General features: G+C 37.3%; 1 protein-coding gene across 2 annotated transcripts in view; it reads left to right on the forward strand.

Moving 5' to 3' along the window:
* GOPC (golgi associated PDZ and coiled-coil motif containing) overlaps window positions 1-20,127 on the forward strand; it is a 33,305-nt gene that overhangs the window by 6,245 nt on the left and 6,933 nt on the right. Inside the window, exons 2-7 of one of the 2 annotated variants that reach the window (XM_037158100.2) lie at window positions 8,506-8,670; window positions 9,711-9,734; window positions 12,908-13,083; window positions 14,382-14,547; window positions 17,366-17,461; window positions 18,611-18,775. In XM_037158100.2, coding sequence (XP_037013995.1) covers window positions 8,506-8,670; window positions 9,711-9,734; window positions 12,908-13,083; window positions 14,382-14,547; window positions 17,366-17,461; window positions 18,611-18,775 — 792 coding nt within the window. The remainder of the gene's footprint in view (window positions 1-8,505; window positions 8,671-9,710; window positions 9,735-12,907; window positions 13,084-14,381; window positions 14,548-17,365; window positions 17,462-18,610; window positions 18,776-20,127) is intronic. The other variant, XM_037158101.2, reaches the window with a different exon arrangement.

Below are 20,127 nucleotides of genomic sequence, written 5' to 3' on the forward strand. Positions count from 1 at the left end.
AAAAGCACGTTTGCTTGTCTTGAACCGTGGGATGGTTTGGGAAGAAACAGTGGCGGATGGAGATCGTGATCATCTCGCTTGGACAGAGGGAATTGGAGCCAATAGGTGGGGTTTTCTCACAGAACTTTCATAAGGCAAGTGAGCAGATTGTTTCAAGAGCTGACCTGTAGTAAAGAGGAATATTACTCCCTATCTTGAGGGATGGCAGGAGTTTTCACATTTGGCCTTTGAAGATATTTTCAGTTTGGTCACAGTCTTTGTTTCAGAATAGGACTCATTGGCTTCCTGTAATCTTGGGTAGTAGGAGCAATGCTATCCACCTCAGACAGAGGGAGAGAAGAGAAAATAGAGGAAAATTCTTTATAAAAGGAGTGGGTTAAATTAGATGAGCTCTAAGACTTTGTTCTGCTATTTTGAGGAGTAGAAGAAAAGGGATCAAAATGCTTTCATTGGTTACATTATCCCCGTAACTTTCATCACTGGAGCAAAGGCTCTGTGAAGCATGGTTCTGCCTTTTCTGTCTGTCAAGTATTTAGGATCCTTTATATAAGAATCTCTATGATACCTCCTTTTAAAAGTTCAGTTCCTGGGAAAAAGACAGTTTCACCAGATAAGATGGTATTGCTTCCTTTAATGAGAAAAAGAAAATTATATAATCGGTAAAGGTTTTCCTATTAATAGGAAACTCAGTTTTAAATTTAATAGTCAATAATGAACTGTAATAAGATGTTTTTTTAATCCTCACCTGAGGATATATTTATTGATTTTAGAGAGAGAGAAACAGAGAAAGAGAGACATGGATTTGAGAGAGAAACATCCATGTGAGAGAGAAACATCGGTCCGTTGCCTTCCATACGTGCCCCAACTGGGGATCGAACCCCCTCCCTTTTGGTGCATGGGACGACGCTCCAACCACCTGAACCACCAGGCCAGCACTGTGGTGGTATTTTTTATAGTGATATCCTGCCATCCCTACCAGATTTTTATTTTTTACATTTCTTTTACTTGCCTTATGAGCTTTAAAGCCTTTTGGGAAATAGGTGGGTATAGATGATAAATTTTAGAAATAGTATAATTGCTAGAGATTTAAATTCTTGTACTCATCATCCTAAATTGCATTTCAAACATATATACATATAGACATACTAAAGCATAATTGTTTCTTTTGATTACTTTTTGTACACATACTATAAAGCAAGATATGTGGAAGGAGATAATATTTGCATCTTTATCAACAGCCTTCTCTGCTGTGGCTCAGTACAGTTAAACTATTTGGAATCAACTGATTTCTTTGTAGTTCTTAAACAAGTTGGGGGAATGTGGGCTTTTATGAGCATGTGTGTCCGTGCCTGTGTGGGGGTGTAGCTTCATGCCTGTGCATGAGTTCCTTTTTGCGTGATGTCTGCCGGTGTGGAGTGGGCTGTGTGCATGCGTGGGGCTCTTTCTCAGAGCCAGGTCTAGTTCTGAGATTTGGTAATGTGCTCTCATGTGGACTGCTTCCTTATCCTATTACTCTCAGAATTACAAAGGTTGTCTGGAGGTTTGAATTTTGATTCCATTGGAGCAACTCACTTAATCTCTTTGGGCTTCAGTTGCTTCATGTGCAAAATAAAGATGTTTTCCAGTGATTGGCAGTGTTATCCATAAGAACAGTAAAGAAATAAAAAAGTAGTTTATGACTAGAAAGAAAACAGTACAGCTCTTGTGTATTTTTCTAAGATTGTCTGGACAGAGGATTAAGGTCTAGCAAAGTGGAGTAATAGGAAATTGAATACAAAATTACTTTGATTTTTGTGCCAGAGTGGAATCCATTAGTTAAGAATTATATTAGAAAGGAATTATCACTGGGAAAGTTTGGACATTTTGAAAGTGTGAGATGAGAAATAGAATAGTAATGAGTATATTAAATACAAATAAATTGTGATGGTAATCCTATAATGTTATTTAGATAAACTGCCTCTGTGTCTTTTGCACTCCTGGGAATATTTCATCATTCAGGATATGCACACTGTCCTGAATTTTCATCTGTCTCCCGACTCCATTCCAGTTGATAGTGGTGATCTAGGGACCATATTTTGAGAGTCATTACTTAGACAGTCTCACTAGTGTTGGTTTAATGGCTTAGGTGAAGTGAAGGCCATGCGTGGTCTAAAGGCTCTGAGAGCCTCCTAGAATGAGATCATTTTATTTTTAATGGGTTCTAGGGAAAGAATGGCTTGATGATTAGCTTTATTTTTTCTGTAAATGAATCAAGATCAAATATATAAAAGTGACAAATTGTATCTCAATAAAGTCTGTCTATGTGTAATATAGTTTTAACTGTTTCTGGTTTTGCATTTTAAAACATTTTTATACCACTTGAAAATTTAAGAGTTGAAGGTTGAAAGCAGCTGTTTCTTTCTAATTTTCACTCTTTGCTAGTTCCAGTGTGGCCAAGGAGCAAGGCAAGACAGCGAGGTGAAAGGTGCTCTTGCTTTTTCACAGTCAAGCTCGTTTTGAGTCAGTGTCCTTACTTACTAGCTGTGTGATCTGAGGCAAATTGGTTAAACTCTGATTTCCAGTTTTCTTAGCTATTATAAAAAGTTAGGGAGTATGAAAAGAATTATAGATAATGTACGATGTGTATATCTGCCACACGGTAAGTAGATGCCTGCTTTGTGGTTGCTGTGAATATTGTTAATAAGTTAAACGTACATGTTGTACCTTCAGAAACACATTTTCCTTCTTGGCTGATTGCTGAGTAACACTTGCACTGCCTTGCCCAGGGAGTGAGCCTTGGGTTCAGGGTTCAGAGTGTGGTCCTGCCACCGACAGATTGGGTCGCCCTAGAAATAAAAGCAGCCTTGATGGGCCTTGGCTTTATTGTATCAATATTGTCACAATCATAGCCTTCATTTTCTCTTAAGATCTCTTTGAATTCTAAAATTCTGTGTTATAGGAGGGTAGCCATTAAGTAAAATATGGAACTTTTTAATCTTGACATATTTACCAATGACTAACTTTTCTTAGCAGCTAAAGTGCTAAAATCATAGATAAGAGTTACTTACTTAACTTAAATATCCCTAAGTTTAGAGTAAATTCTAAACACTTGTTTTGTTTCAAAAAATAAAATTAGGCTTTGAATTTTGATATCTACATCCTCTCTTTGTAAAGAATTTTAAAAAAATTTAAAGTTAAGCAACCTGTTGAGAAATTATTTCACTGTGTGTGTTTATACAGTAGACCACTTTTGCAAGACCCGCACACTTCCCTGTTTCTCTTGCCTTTTTAGAATACAGTTATTTCTGATTTGAATATTGGCCTGCCAGATTCATTAATGAATGTCTCTTTAGTTTCTTTCTTAACTCTAGAAGTTTCATTCAGTAATTAATCATGAGGTTTTTGGTTTAAAACAATAGTTGGACAAACAAACAATATATGCCTGTTGAAATACACAGTGTACCTCTTGCCACAAAGACTTAAGTCTAATTAAATTAAGCCTTTTGATCTAACTTCCAATTTATAGGAAATATAAGGGAGAGGAATATATTAGACAACACCAAAGAAACAGACAAATATAGAAGAGTGAAAGACAGTGGAATGAAAAAATAGATAAGAATTGTTTACATTAAATGGCTTATTTTAAACTATGTCTGGGTGTATTTCTTTTAGCATAAGCTACATATTGCTCAAAAAGTATGTTGTTAATTCAAATACTTATTTTTCCTTTTGTGATTATTTTGTTTCAAAGACCATAAAACCTTGTAGGTGGTTTTTTTGTTTGTTTATTTGATTTTGTTTTTTACCAAGAAGGACTTCCTAGACCAGGCCTATTTGTACTTTAAAGGAGTAAAGTGTACTGAATATTGTCTTGTAATAGGTGACTTTACATGTTTATAATTTATTTTTGTATTTAAGTTTGTTAAATGGCTTAAATTCTGTAAGACATCTTTGTCATTCATATATGCAAGTTTTTTTCCTGTTAAGTTTATTAGATTAGGAGTATTTGTGAAAGATACTATGTAACACTGTTAACCGATATACTCTTCCATAAGGCAATGGAAACATGAAATTCTGCTTTATTTAAATTTGTATATATATATATTATATTTAAAGAACAGAGTCACTACTTGTATTGCTGTTTAGTTCAGCATGGAAATCTTAATGAAATTCGTTACTGCTTCATATTCATAATAAAAGGGCTAGACTTTTACTGTCTGGTAGGGCAGCTACTCGGAGGTGGCTTTCGAGAACCTGAAATGTGGCTGATCCACAATGAGATGTGCTCTGAGTGTAATATGCACAGTGGGTTTGGAAGACTTAGTATGAAAAAATAAAGTAATATTTTTATAATTGTTTTAGATAACTGTGGTTTGAATAATATTTTAGATATGTTGATTAAATAGAATATAATACTTCATTAAAATGTATTTCACCTTCTTTAAAATGTGGCCACTAGAAAATTTAAAATTACATATGTGGCTCATATTCATATGATATTCATATTCATATGTTGGGCAGTGCTGGGCTAGAATATCACAGCTTTCCTATTATGATGAAAACATGTAACCTGAGTATTTCTGGTCTGAGAAAGATTACCATGAATGCATAGTTTTAAATTAAAAAAAATCTTTTGTAAAAACAGAAAAATTAGAATCACACACACACAAAAAACCATTGACAGCCTCTTTAGCAAAATTAGATGTGGTGGTATCTGCACTAACTCCAGATTCTGGGTCAGTGTGTTTATTTAGTGAACACTGCAGAGCAGTGGAAGTGAATGAGGCAGCTACACAAAACAATACGACTGAGGCATAACTCATAAACGTACTCTGAAGGCAAAAGCCAGACAAAAGTGAGCACATACTGTGTGATTTCATTTATTTAACACTCAGAAACTGGCGGGCCATGGCTGGGTGGAACAGTGGGTTGGAACATTGTCCTGTACAAAAAAAGATTGTGATTTCTGTCCCCAGTCAGGGCACATGCCTTGGTTGTGGATCTGATCCCTGGTTGAGTCATGTAGGAGAGACCGTCAGTCCTTGTTTCTCTCATGTTGATGTTTCCTCTCTCTCTCTCATCTCTTTGCCTCCCCCCCCACCTCTCTCTCTTCCTCTCTCCCTCTCCTTCGATCCTCCTTTCTCTCCCTCTACAATCAATAAATATATCCTTTGGAGAGGATTTTTAAAAAGCAGACAAAACAGAAACTTTTCATGGTGCTGAGAATTCAGTGTATTACTCTGATGGTTTCCTTTGTGGAGCAGGAGAGGTAGTGATTGGGAAGGGGCCACAAGGAGAGTCCCGGGGCGGGAATTCTGCCCTGTTTACATCCGTGGTAGTTAAATGGGTGTGCTCATTTTCCGGAATTCGTTATCTGTGTACTTCTCTGGTTAAGTTATACGTAAATAAGAAGGTTATAAAAAGGGAATGAAGAAGTGCCACTGACAGGGAGTGATCTCCAGGAAGTAAAAAACAAACAAGATTACAAAACAAGATGCAGCGCAGTGTTTATATTACGAAGCATTTTGGTTTGGTGTATAGCCTGCCGCCTGTCCGCCTCCTGGCCAGCCCTGACTGATTGTTATCACCCAAGCCTTGGCCCTCTGCTTTCCTTTTTACACAGTCTTAGGATAGTAATTCACATGGCCGTGCATCTAGTTCCAGCCTCGAGCCCCAATTGATCAATTGCTTATTTCCAACATTCTGTAGAATAGCTTCTTTAGATTATGTCATGGCAGACACAAAAATCAGCATATCCAAATAAGCTACCATCCTAATAATCCTACTGTTTCCATCAGTGGTTTCACTGCTCTCTGAACTTAAAATAGTAGAGTTTTTGCTGACCTAATCGTACACTGGACAGCCAGCCAGTCTGTCCCCGTTGCTGACAATTTCCTTTCAGCATTGTAAAATGCTTAATTCCCATTTATAAACTTACAGGATAACATCATTTAGAAGCTCCAATAGGATGTTGTTAGTTTGCCTGTCTTCACTTCACCTGCAGGTATTATAGTCAATAAATAATAATGTTACTAAAATGACACTGAGAGAAAATGTTCCCAAGGTTACATAGTGATGATGATTGAACAACTCTGTGAATATACTAAAACCAGTGAATTAATTGTGCACTTTAAAAGAATGAGTTTTATGGTGAATTCTATCTCAGTAAAGCTGTTATTAAAAACAAAAATGTCTTTGAGAGCCTAGAGTTATTTCCTGTCACACTAAATCTCAGTTTCGGTGTAATATCCAGAGCCATTCATTGTCGCAGCCGCACTCTCCCGTTCAGCCTCATGCAGTCTCAGTGTACAGCCCCTCTCGGTGGTCTCATCTCATTGAGAATAACACCTTCCGGTCTACTAAATGCTTTTGTACATGAGATTAGCGCTCTTATGAGAATAGTCAAGGCCATCGATGTTACTCCTGTGTTAAAATTAGGGAGGCAGAATGATTTGTCTGGAATCATGGGGCTAGTATTAGAAGTCATGTCAACGTAAGGATACTCGCTGAGCATCTTTTATGTACTAGGCACTGGTTGGTGTAGTTGGGATATAGATATATGTGCCTCTGGTGCTTAGAGAATTTACCTGAGTTGTTTCTAATCTCCCTCTGTCTCTGTGAGTCTTCTTCCCATCTCTAGACTGTTTTATTGCTTCTACTTTGTCCTTGTTGTTTTTCTTCTTTAGAAGAAACTCTGTCCTCACAAACCTTCTTTAAACCTTCCTTTCCTTTGACTTCCTTGGGACCAGACCAATTCTAAATATATCTGTTACTTGCCACATTTTTCATATTTGATTTGCATGCATATTTATCACTTCATTGGTAAGAAAGCTTCTCAAGGACATAAATAATTATAATTTTGAAAGTATTTTTCACAATTTTTTTCTCATTGTGTCAGCATAGTTCTGGATTCCTAGATGCTTAGTAAAATTATGTTGAATAAAAAACTAAGGCCTTGCCATGATCTTTAATTTATTGGCTAGTGGGGAAGACCAAACACATACTAAGGACATATCCTATACACTGTTACAAAGCAGTGAATCAGTAGTGGAAAATGAAATACTTCTAATTAAATGGTAAGTGGTTCTGATGAGGTAGGTTTTCTGTTACATTGTAACAGTTAACTGTAGCTTAAAAGTTAACTCTTTTTTTTTAAATCTAATCATTGTTCAAGTACAGTTTTCTGTCTCTTACTCCCATCCCAGCCCACCCCCCTCCCCCCAGTGCTCCCCACCTCCCTTCCATTTCCACCCCCCTTGGTTGTTGTCCATGTGTCCTTTACTTGTTCCTGTAAATCCTTCCCCTTTTCCCCCTGAAATCCCCTCCCTTCTCCACTCTGGTCACTGTCCCCCTGTTCTCTATTTCAGTGTCTTTGTTTTTATTCTGCTTGCTTGTTTGTTTTGTTGTTTAGCTTCCTGTTAAAGGTGAGATCATATGGTATTTGTCTTTCAACACCTGGCCTTTTTCACTCAGCATAATGCTTTCCAGTTCCATCCATGCTGTTGCAAAGGGTAGTAGCTCCTTCTTTCTTTCTGCTGCATAGAATTCCATTGTGTATACCATAGTATTCTGATCCATTCATTTACTGACGGGCACCTAGGTTGCTTTCAGCTCTTGGCTATTATAAATTGTGCTGCTATGAACATTGGGGTGCATAGGTTCTTTTGGGTTGGTGTTTTAGGGTTCTTAGGATAGAATCCCAGCAGTGGAATTGCTGGGTCAAAAGGCAGGTCCATTTTTAGTTTTCTGAGACAATTCCATATTGTTTTCCATAGTGGTGCCAGTTTGTAATCCCACCAACAGTGGATTAGAGACCCCTTTTCCCCACACCCTCTCGAACACTTGTTGTTTGTTGCTTTGTTTATGATGACCATTCTGACTGGTGTAAAGTGGTATCTCATTGTGGTTTTAATTTGCATCTCTCTGATAGCTAGTGATATTGATCATCTTTTCGTGTGTCTCTGGATTTTCTGTATGTCTTCCTTGGAGAAATGTCTGTTCAAGTCCTTTGACCACTTCAAAAGTTAATTCTGACCTTTAGACCTACTGAAGCCTTAGAAAGTCACACTTTAAGCACCAAAAGTAACTACTAGACAGAATTGGGCCAGTGTTATTCTGGACGAAGACAAGGTACCACTTACTGGCCTCTCTTCTAAGAAACCGTGTTAGTTGTCCACTATAGGGTGTACTGTCTCTACAGGATGATAAACCATCATCCCCTTCCTGTGTATTTTCAATAACCTTGTAGGTAAAGGTTGAACATCTTAAAGTAAGCAAAGTGAAGTCACATTCTGTGTACTTAGAAAATACTATTTACGGTAGAACTCTCTTGTCACTCAAATGTCTTGTACTGTTGCTTTTATGTCAGTTTACATGGATGTCTTGCAGCTCAGTCAGATGCTGGTCTTCCAGTGTTCATCTGTTTATTTTGAAGACAGTCTCTCTATGTCATTCTTAAGTAGTAATTATTAGGGTCAGAGTGTAGAAAAGGAAGCCTACTTAATGTTTTTATTGTTGCTTTATAAGGCACAGTTGGTGGATCTGAAATCTGAACTGACAGAGACCCAGGCAGAGAAAGTGGTGTTGGAGAAAGAAGTGCACGACCAGCTCCTACAGTTGCACTCGGTTCAGCTTCAGCTCCATGCTAAAACCGGGCAAAGCGTCGACTCAGGCACCATTAAAGCAAAATTGGTAAGTAGTTTAGAGGATAACTAACATATATGCATTTTAGAGGATGAAGGGGACAATTTTTAGCAAGGCTTTTTAATTATAAAAGGCTGCATGTGCACATTGTGGGAATTTTAGGAAATATAAGAAATGTAAAGATCAACATGATCATACAAAATCTCATCACCCAGAGGTGATCAGTGATGATATCAATAACCAACAGATACTTAGAACAGGAAACGGTTTTTGGTGCTTTTTGAGTGCTTCTGCCTTTTTTTCCCACCTCTTCCACATTGGCAAAATGTTTCCCTTTTTGAGGACCTTTTTCATCAGGAAAAAAAATAGTCAGTTGGGGTGAGATTGAGTGAATATGGAGGGTAGAGCGAGGGAGTCATGCCACTTTTGTTTGTTTGTTTTCAGAATCACAGAGCAAACTTTTATTTAAAAAAAAAAGAGTTTATTTATCTGTCTTTAGAGGGGAAAGGAAGAAGAGAGGGAGAGAAATATCAATGTGTGGTTGAGTCTTCTGCGTACCGTGCCAGGAACTGGCTTGCAACCCAGGCATATGCCCTGACTGGGAATCAAACCGCAATCCTTTGGTTTGCAGGCTGTGCTCAATCCACTGAGCTACATCAGCCAGGGCCCATTTTTTATCAAAAACTGCTGAACACTCAGTGTGGTGTGGGCAGGTGCACTTGTAAACCATCCATCATGAAATGGGCAAATGTGTTGAGTCTTCAAAAATAATTTACTGAGGCTGAATGCAGCCTCTCACAACAACACCAGCTGGTACACTGATATGGATGGGTTCTTAGAACACTCACGTAGCAGAGGAAACCTGTAATACATGGGGCTTGTCCTCTAGGAAATAATTACAGGGTCTTTTTGTGTGCCCTCTCCTACAGTTCCTATTTATTGCTTATGGATTTGCATGTATATTTGTTTTAATGAATTTTACCCAAATGATACTCAACATATGGAAAATTTCCCTGTAGTGATTATACCACTAGATAAATCATATTTGATGTTTTTCTAATTATAAAACTTTTTTCTTGTATCTTAAGTCTGTCCCCTCTGTGGAGGATCTGGTAAGTATGTTGTTTCTGTTTTGCTTTAATATGTCATGCTGAAGTGTTCTTGGTGTTTTATTTGCACATTACATGTTGTCACTTTGCGTTTGAAAATGATGTTAACGATGGCAGTTTTTTAATGTGCTGGTATCTGAGAAGTTAAGTGGATGGTCCGTTGTTCTCTTCTCACTACCTGTTGTTAGGGATTTGTGCAGCTCTCATGCATGCAAAGTCTCTTGCTCTCTCATATGTGTGGGGTGGGGTTCCTGTGCATATTACATTACATTTGATTTTCTGTGGTCAAAGAAAAAGAAAAAGATACTTCTTGTGTTTGTGATTTGTAGCTATTATTTCCAGAGCTCATCAACTTTTGACATTTGCTGAGCCTGGTAACTTGTCCAAAAGAGCAGTTGGTTTTCTTACTGTAGTGTTTTGAAGATATATTAAGCAGGCCCCCTTCCTCCTTTGCTGTTTGAATTCACCCCCAGAAAAAAAATGTGCATGGTGGTTTCTTATTCATCTACTGCATGTGTTGTAACTTTTTAGGAGTCTTGAGAATAATTGTGTGGCCTTAACTGAATTTTAAAACCCTTTACTAGAAATTATTTTTAAAAATAACAATATATAAATTCTTTTTAAAAAGATTTTATTTATTTATTTTTAAGAGGGAAAGGGAGGAAGAAAAACATCAACGTGTGGTTACCTCTTGAGCGCCCCCCACTGGGGACCTGGCTGGCAACCCAGGCACGTGCCCTGACTGGGAATTGATCCAGCGACCCTTTGGTTCACAGGCTGGCACTCCATCCACTGAGCCACATCAGCCAGGGCACAATATATAAATTCTTAATATTTTTCCCACTATCCCAACCTAATCAGGTTCCAATTTGTCGTGTGGCTTCACTGTTTTTTAAAATAAATAGTTTGGCTCTCTAAATACACAGTGAACTTGGTTATCACCTAATAAGAATAACAAACGGGTTAGCTAAAAAAAAATGTTTGTTTATTTTTTTTTCATTAAATCTAAAAATAATCAATTTTTTAGGCCCTTTTTTAAAAAAAATTTCATCTGTTAATTTCAGGTCTGAAAGTTTGTTAGATTCTTTAAAGGTTTGAATCATTACAGCAAAGCAGTGACTTAATATATTTCTCAGATTTCATAAATTTTGTATAAATAGCTCATTACAGTAATTTTAAGTGGGTAATTCTCAACATAAAGTTTAATTAGCCAGCAAACCAACAAATTTTTGGTCTTCTAGGAACTCTTTCTGAAACAAATAGCATTAACTTCAATAAATGCATAAAAAAGAGCCGGTCATGTTATCTGCTCTGTGAGTTCTCTTGGAACTGACCCCTGGCCTTTGCAGAATGGGTCCTGATATGAACGGATATATTCGTAATTCCAAAGTTGTTTAAAAAGGAGGGTGCTAGATTGTAGTTCTACAGCTTCTTTAAAAGCAACATCTAGAAATTGTTCTACTAGTTATTTTTTAACAAAAGTTGAAAAAACCTGCTGCTGATTAATGATTAATCTTCCTTCTGTTTATCACATACATAAAAAATATTTTTAGTCAAGTTGTCATTCATTTTAACTTGTACATATTCTTTTATTTTTAAGATTGTGATACTGTGTTGTATTTGAATATATTATATATTGATGTTTAAATATAGTACATGTTGATGTACTGTAGTTAAAACTATCAGTGTAGTAGACTAAAGTGGACAGTCAAATTAGTACCATACTATATTCCATGAATTGCTAAAAATTTGCTTAAATATCTCAACTTACTGATATCCAGAATAAAAAAGAAATGGTTATGATAATCAGTACTGACCGATACAATAGAAAATACCATTTGCCATTTGCTCAAGATAAACAGTTTTTCCTGGTGCTGTGATAGGTCTTTCAATCTCATAAAGGGGCATGGCAGTATAGTGAATTATATCTTCCACATTTTATCAATGGCTATAACAGTATTTTCACAGGCTTTATAGATTGCATTCTGTAAATTAGTAAAAGCAATTCTACTTAGGATAGATGAAAGTTTTTATCGTTTGGAATTTATTTTCTGATAAGAAAATAATACTTAAAATATCTCTCGGTGTCCTCATCAACTCTCAGAAGGGTTTTGTTTGGCCGTGCAGTTTGTGTGTGTGTGCCTTTGAATTCGACTGCCTTCAGGCAGGAGTTTGTGCCTTCAGTTTCCCAGCCTGCTTCGTCCTGTGCCTGCCTGTCTGCTCTGTGCTTGGTCCCTGGCGGCATTCGCACTTGTACATACTGTACTCCACACTTTGAAGATAAATTGAACATTGCTTTTCACACGTGAGAAACACGTTTTGATAAAAATTTGATGGTGAAGACCTTGAGGGTATATTCTCTGGCTAACACCTGTGAATTAACGCATATGAACTATTGACCAAGTGGAGCATGGGACGACATCTTTTTATGAGAGCTAAAACCATTTAGGATATGCACCCTTCCATTAGCAGGCAGGTGAGGCCAGTATTTTCCTCAGAAAGCAGCTCTTCAGTTACTTAAACATATGGACAAATAAATGAGCCAGATCCCAGAATTCAGTGATAATCTACACTATAGATACTCTTATCTATAGGAATTTTTAATGTGTAAATGTTTTAATGCAGCTGTTACCAGCATTTCTCCATGACCATAAAATGTTTTCTTTTAACTAAAATATCTGTTTTAATCTAAAGCATTGTAAGTTTCTTGTAGTCCTCTAAGATAGATTAGCTGTAGAACATATGTCTATGTAACTGACTGGTTTTGGCTGGCTTTACAGAATTATGGTGTAAAAATTAATCAGATATTTGGGCACAGTCAGCAGAGTGACTATTTTATTTTAGTCTAGTTTCCTGAGTCATTTTTAGAAAATAGGGAGCAGATTTAGTTATCCATCAAAGCCACTTCTATTAGTACGTGCTAACACAGGCGTAAAGTAGACTCCTAGGCCTCTTCGTACTCTCACTGGGAATGGCTCCACCACCTTCTGGTCCTAGTTTAAAAGAGCTTGATCCACGCCTCTGTTTTCTTATTTTATAGGAATAAATTAATTTCTATCATATCCTTCCCTTGTTAACATTTAGACTGTGTGCTTTTGTGTATTTTAAGGAACATGGTTTGTTGTAGTCTTAAAAATATTTTCATTACATTGTGTTTTTTTAAAAAATTACAATAGGAGAGAGAGCTTGAAGCAAACAAAAAAGAAAAAATGAAAGAAGCTCAACTTGAAGCTGAAGTGAAGTTGCTGAGAAAAGAGAACGAAGCCCTTCGTAGACACATAGCTGTTCTCCAGGCAGAAGTGTACGGCGCAAGGCTGGCTGCCAAGTACTTGGACAAGGAGCTGGCCGGACGGTGTGTAGAAATGGGTAGCCTTGTACTCTCAGGGGACGAGTGGTATTTAATGAGGTTGACTTTACCTCTGTGGCAAATGAAATGTTCATCTTTACCCTAAGTGTTATTTTATAGTTGGTTACAGCTTACTGCTGTTAACTTAATGTTGATAGCCGTATATATTGCAGACTTATTTAGCCATACTAGAGGAATATTCCTGGTTTATGTACACAGACAGACACACTGACAGTAATTACTGTGAAAGGCAAACACTCTACCGCTGCACGTTTCAGCCGTTTTCTGCCTTGATATCGTAACAGACCACGTTCACCGGTATAGCAGAGTCCTTAAAGATCCTTTCTGCGGTCACTGAAACCCGGTCTTTCTTGCCCTTCAGAAATACATTGGAAGAACAGTGATACCACAATAATACAGAGTTTTGCTTGTATTAAATTTTCACAATGAATTATTCACAAACTTCAGTGATTAGTTATTGGTACTAAATAATTTTCTGCTCATTGTCTTAATGTCACATTAGAACTAATGTGGAGCAAATAAAAATAATTTATATCATCTTGAAGTACACATTTTCTGATAACTTAGCACATTTAAAATAATCATTTTCTAAAAAGAAACTGTTGTTAGAAGAAATGTTTTTGTATAGTTAACCTCATTTGAAGACTAGTGTTAAATAGCATCTGAATTCATTGTGGCCGAGTAGCTCAGTTGGTTAGAGCATCATCATATACACCAAAAGGTTGTGGGTTCAATTCCCAGTCAGGGCACATACCTAGGTTGCAGGTTTGATCCCTGGTTGAGGCATGTACAGGAGGCAAATGATCCATGTCTATCTGTCTGTCTGTCTGTCTCTCCACCTCCCCTTCCTTCCTTCCCTCTCTCCCTCCTCCCTCTCCTCTCTCCCCCTCTTTTCTCTCTCAGATCGATAAATATAACCTCAGGTGAGGATTTAAAACAAAAACGGTATCTGAGTTTGATGACCTACGTTGACTGTATGGGAGAAATTAAAAACATGTTGACATTGGTCTCATAAATTATTTCTTCGATGCATTTAAATTAAGCATATGAATAAAAAAGGCCTTATTTATATACTTTAAACCGATTCCCCCTTGAAGACATCTGTTCTTTTCAAAATTTTCATATCTTTGTAAGTCTGAGGAACATTGGGAGTTTCTTGAATATTATTTTTATTACCAACTTCTATCTTTGCAAAAGCTATAATGTTCAGTAATTCTTCTGAATTTTCTCTGTAGTGTACATAAGGAAAAACTAACATAATTAACTCTTTCCACCATATGAAGGGTCCAACAAATACAATTATTAGGACGAGATATGAAGGGACCTGCTCATGATAAGCTGTGGAACCAGTTGGAGGCGGAGATACATTTGCATCGTCACAAAACTGTCATCAGAGCCTGCCGAGGACGGAACGACCTGAAGCGGCCGATGCAGGCGCCGCCGGGCCACGTGCGTTGGCTTTGCCTCTGTTTCCCTCTCAGCCACTTCCTTCTTTCTCTAATCAGAAGTTCTTTTCATGTTTTTATTCTGTTGGTATTTAAGACCTTAATTCAGAAAGTGAAAGTGAGCTCCCATTTATTTAAAACAGATACATATTTAAAGTTTTGATAACCCATAGCTCTTGACTTGGTAGTGACCTGAAAGTGATATTTCTGAAGATAGTAAACTATTGCTCAGAAATACATAGTGCTAGTACTTTGGCTCATATTTCAAAATTTTCCTGGAACATGATTAGGCATGAATTCGTTTTGAATTTGTTTTAAGCTTAGCAGTGTGTAGTTATATTGCTAAATTGCAAAATTTTTTAGGTAGTTGGTTAAGGCAATTTTGGGTAACTTGATTCAATGTCAGTTCTGGTGTGGCTCAGTTGGGTGTTGTCTTGCAAAGCAAAAGGTTTCTCGTTCAATTCCTCGTCAGGGCACATGCCTGGACTGCAGATGCAGTCCCCAGTTGGGGCACATGCGAGAACCAGCTGGTCCATGTTTCTCACATCAGTGTTTCTCTTCCTCTCTTCCTTCCCCCTCCTTCTCTCTAAAAGCAAGTAAAGTCATTTTTTTTAAATGTAGGCTGTGAACTAATGCTTATACCTGTTTGTTCTTGAATTAAGATGGGATTTGACGTCTGCGTCTAATTTTCTCCTTTCATAGCCACCATGTACAGCTGTATTTCTTTTTCTCTGGGTAAATCTTTATCAAATTTCATTATAACAGCTGTCTGATAATACAGGCCTTAATGTAATAAGAGCATGTCAGACTCCTACCTAGTGGGTCACATATCTTAGCACCACATAAAGTGTGGCCTAAGTAAAATCATTTGTTGGCTTTAGTAATGCAAAGAGTATTATAAGAAGAATTGATATGTACATGGATTTGGTGGGAAAGGAGTGGGGATAGCAGTACACATACCACTGTCTTCTCTGGGACATTGGTGGGCCCCATTAACTTCTAAGCAGTGGCCAAATATGAAAAGCTATCTTATGCTACATGAGTTTGAACTTTAACCTGATAATCATGGGATTTTAAATAAAGTAGTGGATTTAATAAGATTTTCTGACAGTCTGATATAGTGAAGAGGATGTATTGGAAGAGGGTCTAATTGCAGGTGAGGAGATACATGAGAGAGATACCGTACTCTTCTGAGGAGGAAGTGAGGAGAGCCTGGCAAGTGCATGTGAGAGGAAGGGTTTGACAGAATTAGAGTCAAGGGGACTTGGAGAGTCCAGGGGCCAGCTGTTGGTTAAGTGGGTGAGTGAGAAGGGAGACAATAGGTTTTTGATTTGGGCAAATAAGTGAGTTGATGGCATTCATTTATAAAGCAAATACAGGAAAAAGGAGGGTTTGGGGGGAAAGATGAGATCAGTTTTAGACATGCAATATACGAGGTGCCAGTGGATCGGCAAGCTACATCCAGTTGGATAGATGACTCTGGAATTCAGGAGAGGCGGCTCGAGTTAAAGAAATATTAGGCAGATCATTCATCTATTTATAACTGAAACTGTGGACTTGATTCAGTCACACAGGGAACATACATTTAAGGTAAAAAGAATAAGAGGGCAAGGATGGAATGAAACTTTTATGGAGTGAGGGGAGGAAATGGAAATGGAAGGAGGTTGAGATGGAGCTGCAGATACAGGCCACCTGGGAAAGCAGTGAAATAGAAACCAAAGGGAAGAGGGTTTCAAGGAGCAGTTAATGAACAGTATCAACTGTCTGAAGGTTTCAATTGCGTAGTGACTGAAAAGTGTTTGTTGGATGTAGCCATTTTGGTTACCAGTTACTATGGAGAAGACAATTTAGTAGAGTGTGTTGGGGCAAAACCCTAATCACAGCGGGTGGAGTAGTGAATGTGGGAGGCATGCAGGTAGGTAGGTGAGGATTAGCGCTGTGAAGGTTAAGGAAGGAAGGACGGAGGGGGGTGGTAGCTGAAGATGGTAGGAAGTGATAGAAGGGTTTCTTTGTTTTGTGTTTGTACATGGTCAGTAGTTTAATCTGGAAGAGTAGTTTAAATCTTGGAGTTTTAGTTGATGTTCTGACTAGGAAAGAGCTTAGTAGAGAGGAAAAGAGAAAAGGTGTCAGAGAAGGAATTAGTGGAGCAAGGTCCTTTATTTATAAGGTGGACTCTAGAGCTCAAAGGAATGAAAAATTAATGAATGATCCAATTAGTAATTTGTTTTCCAGTTCTACAGATTAGTTAAAATGGAAATAGATCTTTATGGTTTTTTCCAGTGAAGATAAACAATTACCACTTTTATTTCTTGAAGATATTTGTTCATCAATTAATTCCTGGCAATAATTTCTTTTGTAATGTCCTACAATTTAAAAAGAGATTTATCAGTGTTACAGAATTTGACAGAAGGGTAAGAAAATTGACTGTACAGTCTGTTATATTAACAGAACAACTATTTTCATTGATCTGTAATTACTTTCTTAACACTATACAATGTATCCATTACAGCAGGAGTATCACACTCATTTTCACCAGGGGCCACAGCAGCCTCATGGTTGCCTTCAAAGGGCTGAATGTAATTTCAACTCCTTAACAGTTAAGGAGTAGTTACATTTATACAGTTCTAAAATTATTTTGGCCCTTTGAAGGCAACTGCGAGGCTGCTGTGGTCCTTGGTGAAAATGAGTTTGACATCTCTGCATTACAAGAAATTAATAAAGATTTCTTTATTTAATAAAAGCAGGTCATATGGCATGGGTTTACTCTAATTTGTTGTATTATTTATGTAGTACTAATTTTTTTTCTTTTTTCTTCCAATAAGGATCAAGACTCTTTAAAGAAAAGCCAAGGTGTTGGTCCGATTAGAAAAGTTCTCCTCCTTAAGGAAGACCACGAAGGCCTTGGCATTTCAATAACAGTAAGAAGCAGTGCTTTCAGTCTCCTTCCCTACAGTTGTCTGGCAGAGTCATGCTCCTTCGTTGGACATGATCGAGAAACAGTATTTTAAATACATTTGCCAAAGAACTAAACTTATCCCCATGGGTACCTTTTTGTGTAAAGTTCTTTGCATTTGTTTTCTGGTATGTAAATCTTCCTCATAACTGCATTTTTATTATGACTCAGGTCATAGTTCTGTACTATATTCTTTGATGCTTTTAATGGCCTTTGGGAATGGATATGACCATTTTCTTCTGTGTTAAATGGCTCCAGAGTATGTGTTATCTCTTTCTTGTTTCATTTCTTTGTTGTCAGATTTGACTGGCTCTTGGGTCAAAATAGTCTTCCCTTTTAGGACTATGTGATGCCTTTATAAAGAGTTGTCTTGGGCAACATTCTGGACAGCAGTCTGTTATAAATACATACATTTGGAGTTCTTTTGCTGTTATTCAGTGCTTTGTTCCACATGAATAAATAAGGTGGTTTTACACTAATTTTCATTTGGTAATTCTTAAGCACTGTATAAGCTCATTTTATATCTGATACTGCTTAATGTAAGAATGTTTCTTATAATGAAAAGTCAATACAATGGAGAAATCAGATACACAGACAACACACAGAAATAGCTATCATACAAGCTGGAAAGTGACATGTACCAAATAACTGCATTTCATGAATTCTGTGTTGCATATTTTTTCATGTTTAATATATCTGAAACTGAGATTCAGCCTATGATCTTACAGTTTTTGTGGTACGTGGAAGGAAGGGTTTTTTTTCTTCTTTTACCATTTATAATGATTTATATTTGATAAAATCTAATAGTGCTGTAGACTGCTAATACATAAAATATTTGTGCTTAAGAGTTTAGTGATTATAGTTTTGACTCTAAAATGCTTTGTAGAAAAGCACATGTATGTCATTCACTTTTACTAAGAGGTAACCCTATGATACTCATAATAATTTACTTACCATTACTTAAGCATCAAATAAGATTTCACTCAGCATCTAGAGACAGTGTGTATAGGTGTTTATGAAATATATTTTTAAGAAAATTAGCTGTTAAAATAGCCTGTAATTATACAAAGAGTAAACTAATGTGTTGCCTTTGTTTTGTTGTATTTGTTGTTAGGGTGGGAAAGAACATGGTGTTCCGATCCTCATTTCTGAGATCCACCCAGGGCAGCCTGCTGACAGGTGTGGAGGGCTACATGTCGGAGATGCGATTTTGGCTGTGAACGGAGTTAACCTAAGGGATACAAAGCATAAAGAAGCTGTGACCATTCTTTCCCAGCAGGTAAGTTGCCTTTATGAAATTAAAATTAGATCTATCAGTTGGTTCTTTTTGAATCTATTGAGTATTTTTTACTTCCCTAGGAGGTTACTCAGGTAGTAAAGTGTTTCTATATTGATACTAGTTTTTGTTTTTGTTTTTGATTTGGGACTTTTATAGAAGACATTCAGCCAGATTTACTGAAAGAGGAGATTTGGTTTGCCCTTTTCCACAGCTGCATAACTTTGAGCAGGTCACGTCTTCTGTGCCGCAGTGTCCCCGTTGCAGAGCTGTGAGGATTAAGGATGGTAACACACTGTAATGTGCTCAGAACAGGACCTTACTTTAGAGAGCACAGCACTGTCAATGACTAAAACGCTATGTAAATATAAGGCATTATTAAAAATGATGCTAGAAAGTGGATTTATTTTATAGTCATAAATGTTGAAACTAAAAGGATCCTTAAAAGTCACTTAGCCCCGGCCTCCTCTTTAAAACAAGTAAACTAAGGTGCATAGAGAAACACATTATTTGTTCAAAGTTTCAGGCAAACAAATGATAGAGTTGGGATTTATGTACAGACATTATATTTATTATTCTATGTACTTAAGATTTGTTTTTTAAGATTAGGGTTGAGGAAATTAAAGAGGCATTGATAGGATATTGAGATGTTTGTTGTATCAGAAGTGTGATGTGCGAATGTGGTATTGAATCTCAGAATTGAAAGTGAATTTAGCTCATTTGGTTCAACTCCACAGGATGTATAAACCTCTACACTATTACTAATTTAATGGCATTTAAGGACTTGGTGAAGCAGTCCATTCTATTGTGGTGCATTGATGATTTTTAGAAAGCTCTTTCTCATATTAAGCCTAAAACCTGTGTCTCTGTGACAGCTACCCGCAGACCTAATTCTGTTCTCTTGAACTTTACTGAATACCACTGGACTGTCATCCACCTGTCTCCCTAAAGTGGTGTTCGTAGAGCATATTCTCATCAGGGGGAGAGCTAAGGATGCAACTCTAGTATCTTCAGGTTAGGGTTCTCGCAGCCCAGCTTGGCTGCCGTCCAGTAGCATGAGGGTGGGGTGCATGGCAGCTGTGCTGAAGGAGATATGGCCAGGCAGTCATCAAGTTTTAAGGAAACGCTAAACATATATTAAAATTCTGAAACCACCATAAACTGCTGGGGAAAGAGGAGCATCAAAGAGACTAACTTAGTGAGCAGCAGTAAAAAAATGACATGCTTTCTTTTGAGCAAAGGCAGGCCATAATTTTCAAAGTTTCAGATCCCAGACTCATGTGTATTGATTGTAGTCTCTAATTAAATGACAATTATAGCTTGGAATTTTTTTTACCATAAAATAATCTGTAACT

Source organism: Artibeus jamaicensis, unplaced genomic scaffold (genome assembly GCF_021234435.1).
Source record: "Artibeus jamaicensis isolate MK-2021 breed Jamaican fruit bat unplaced genomic scaffold, CSHL_Jam_final contig_387, whole genome shotgun sequence".
NCBI classification, from domain to species: domain Eukaryota; kingdom Metazoa; phylum Chordata; class Mammalia; order Chiroptera; family Phyllostomidae; genus Artibeus; species Artibeus jamaicensis.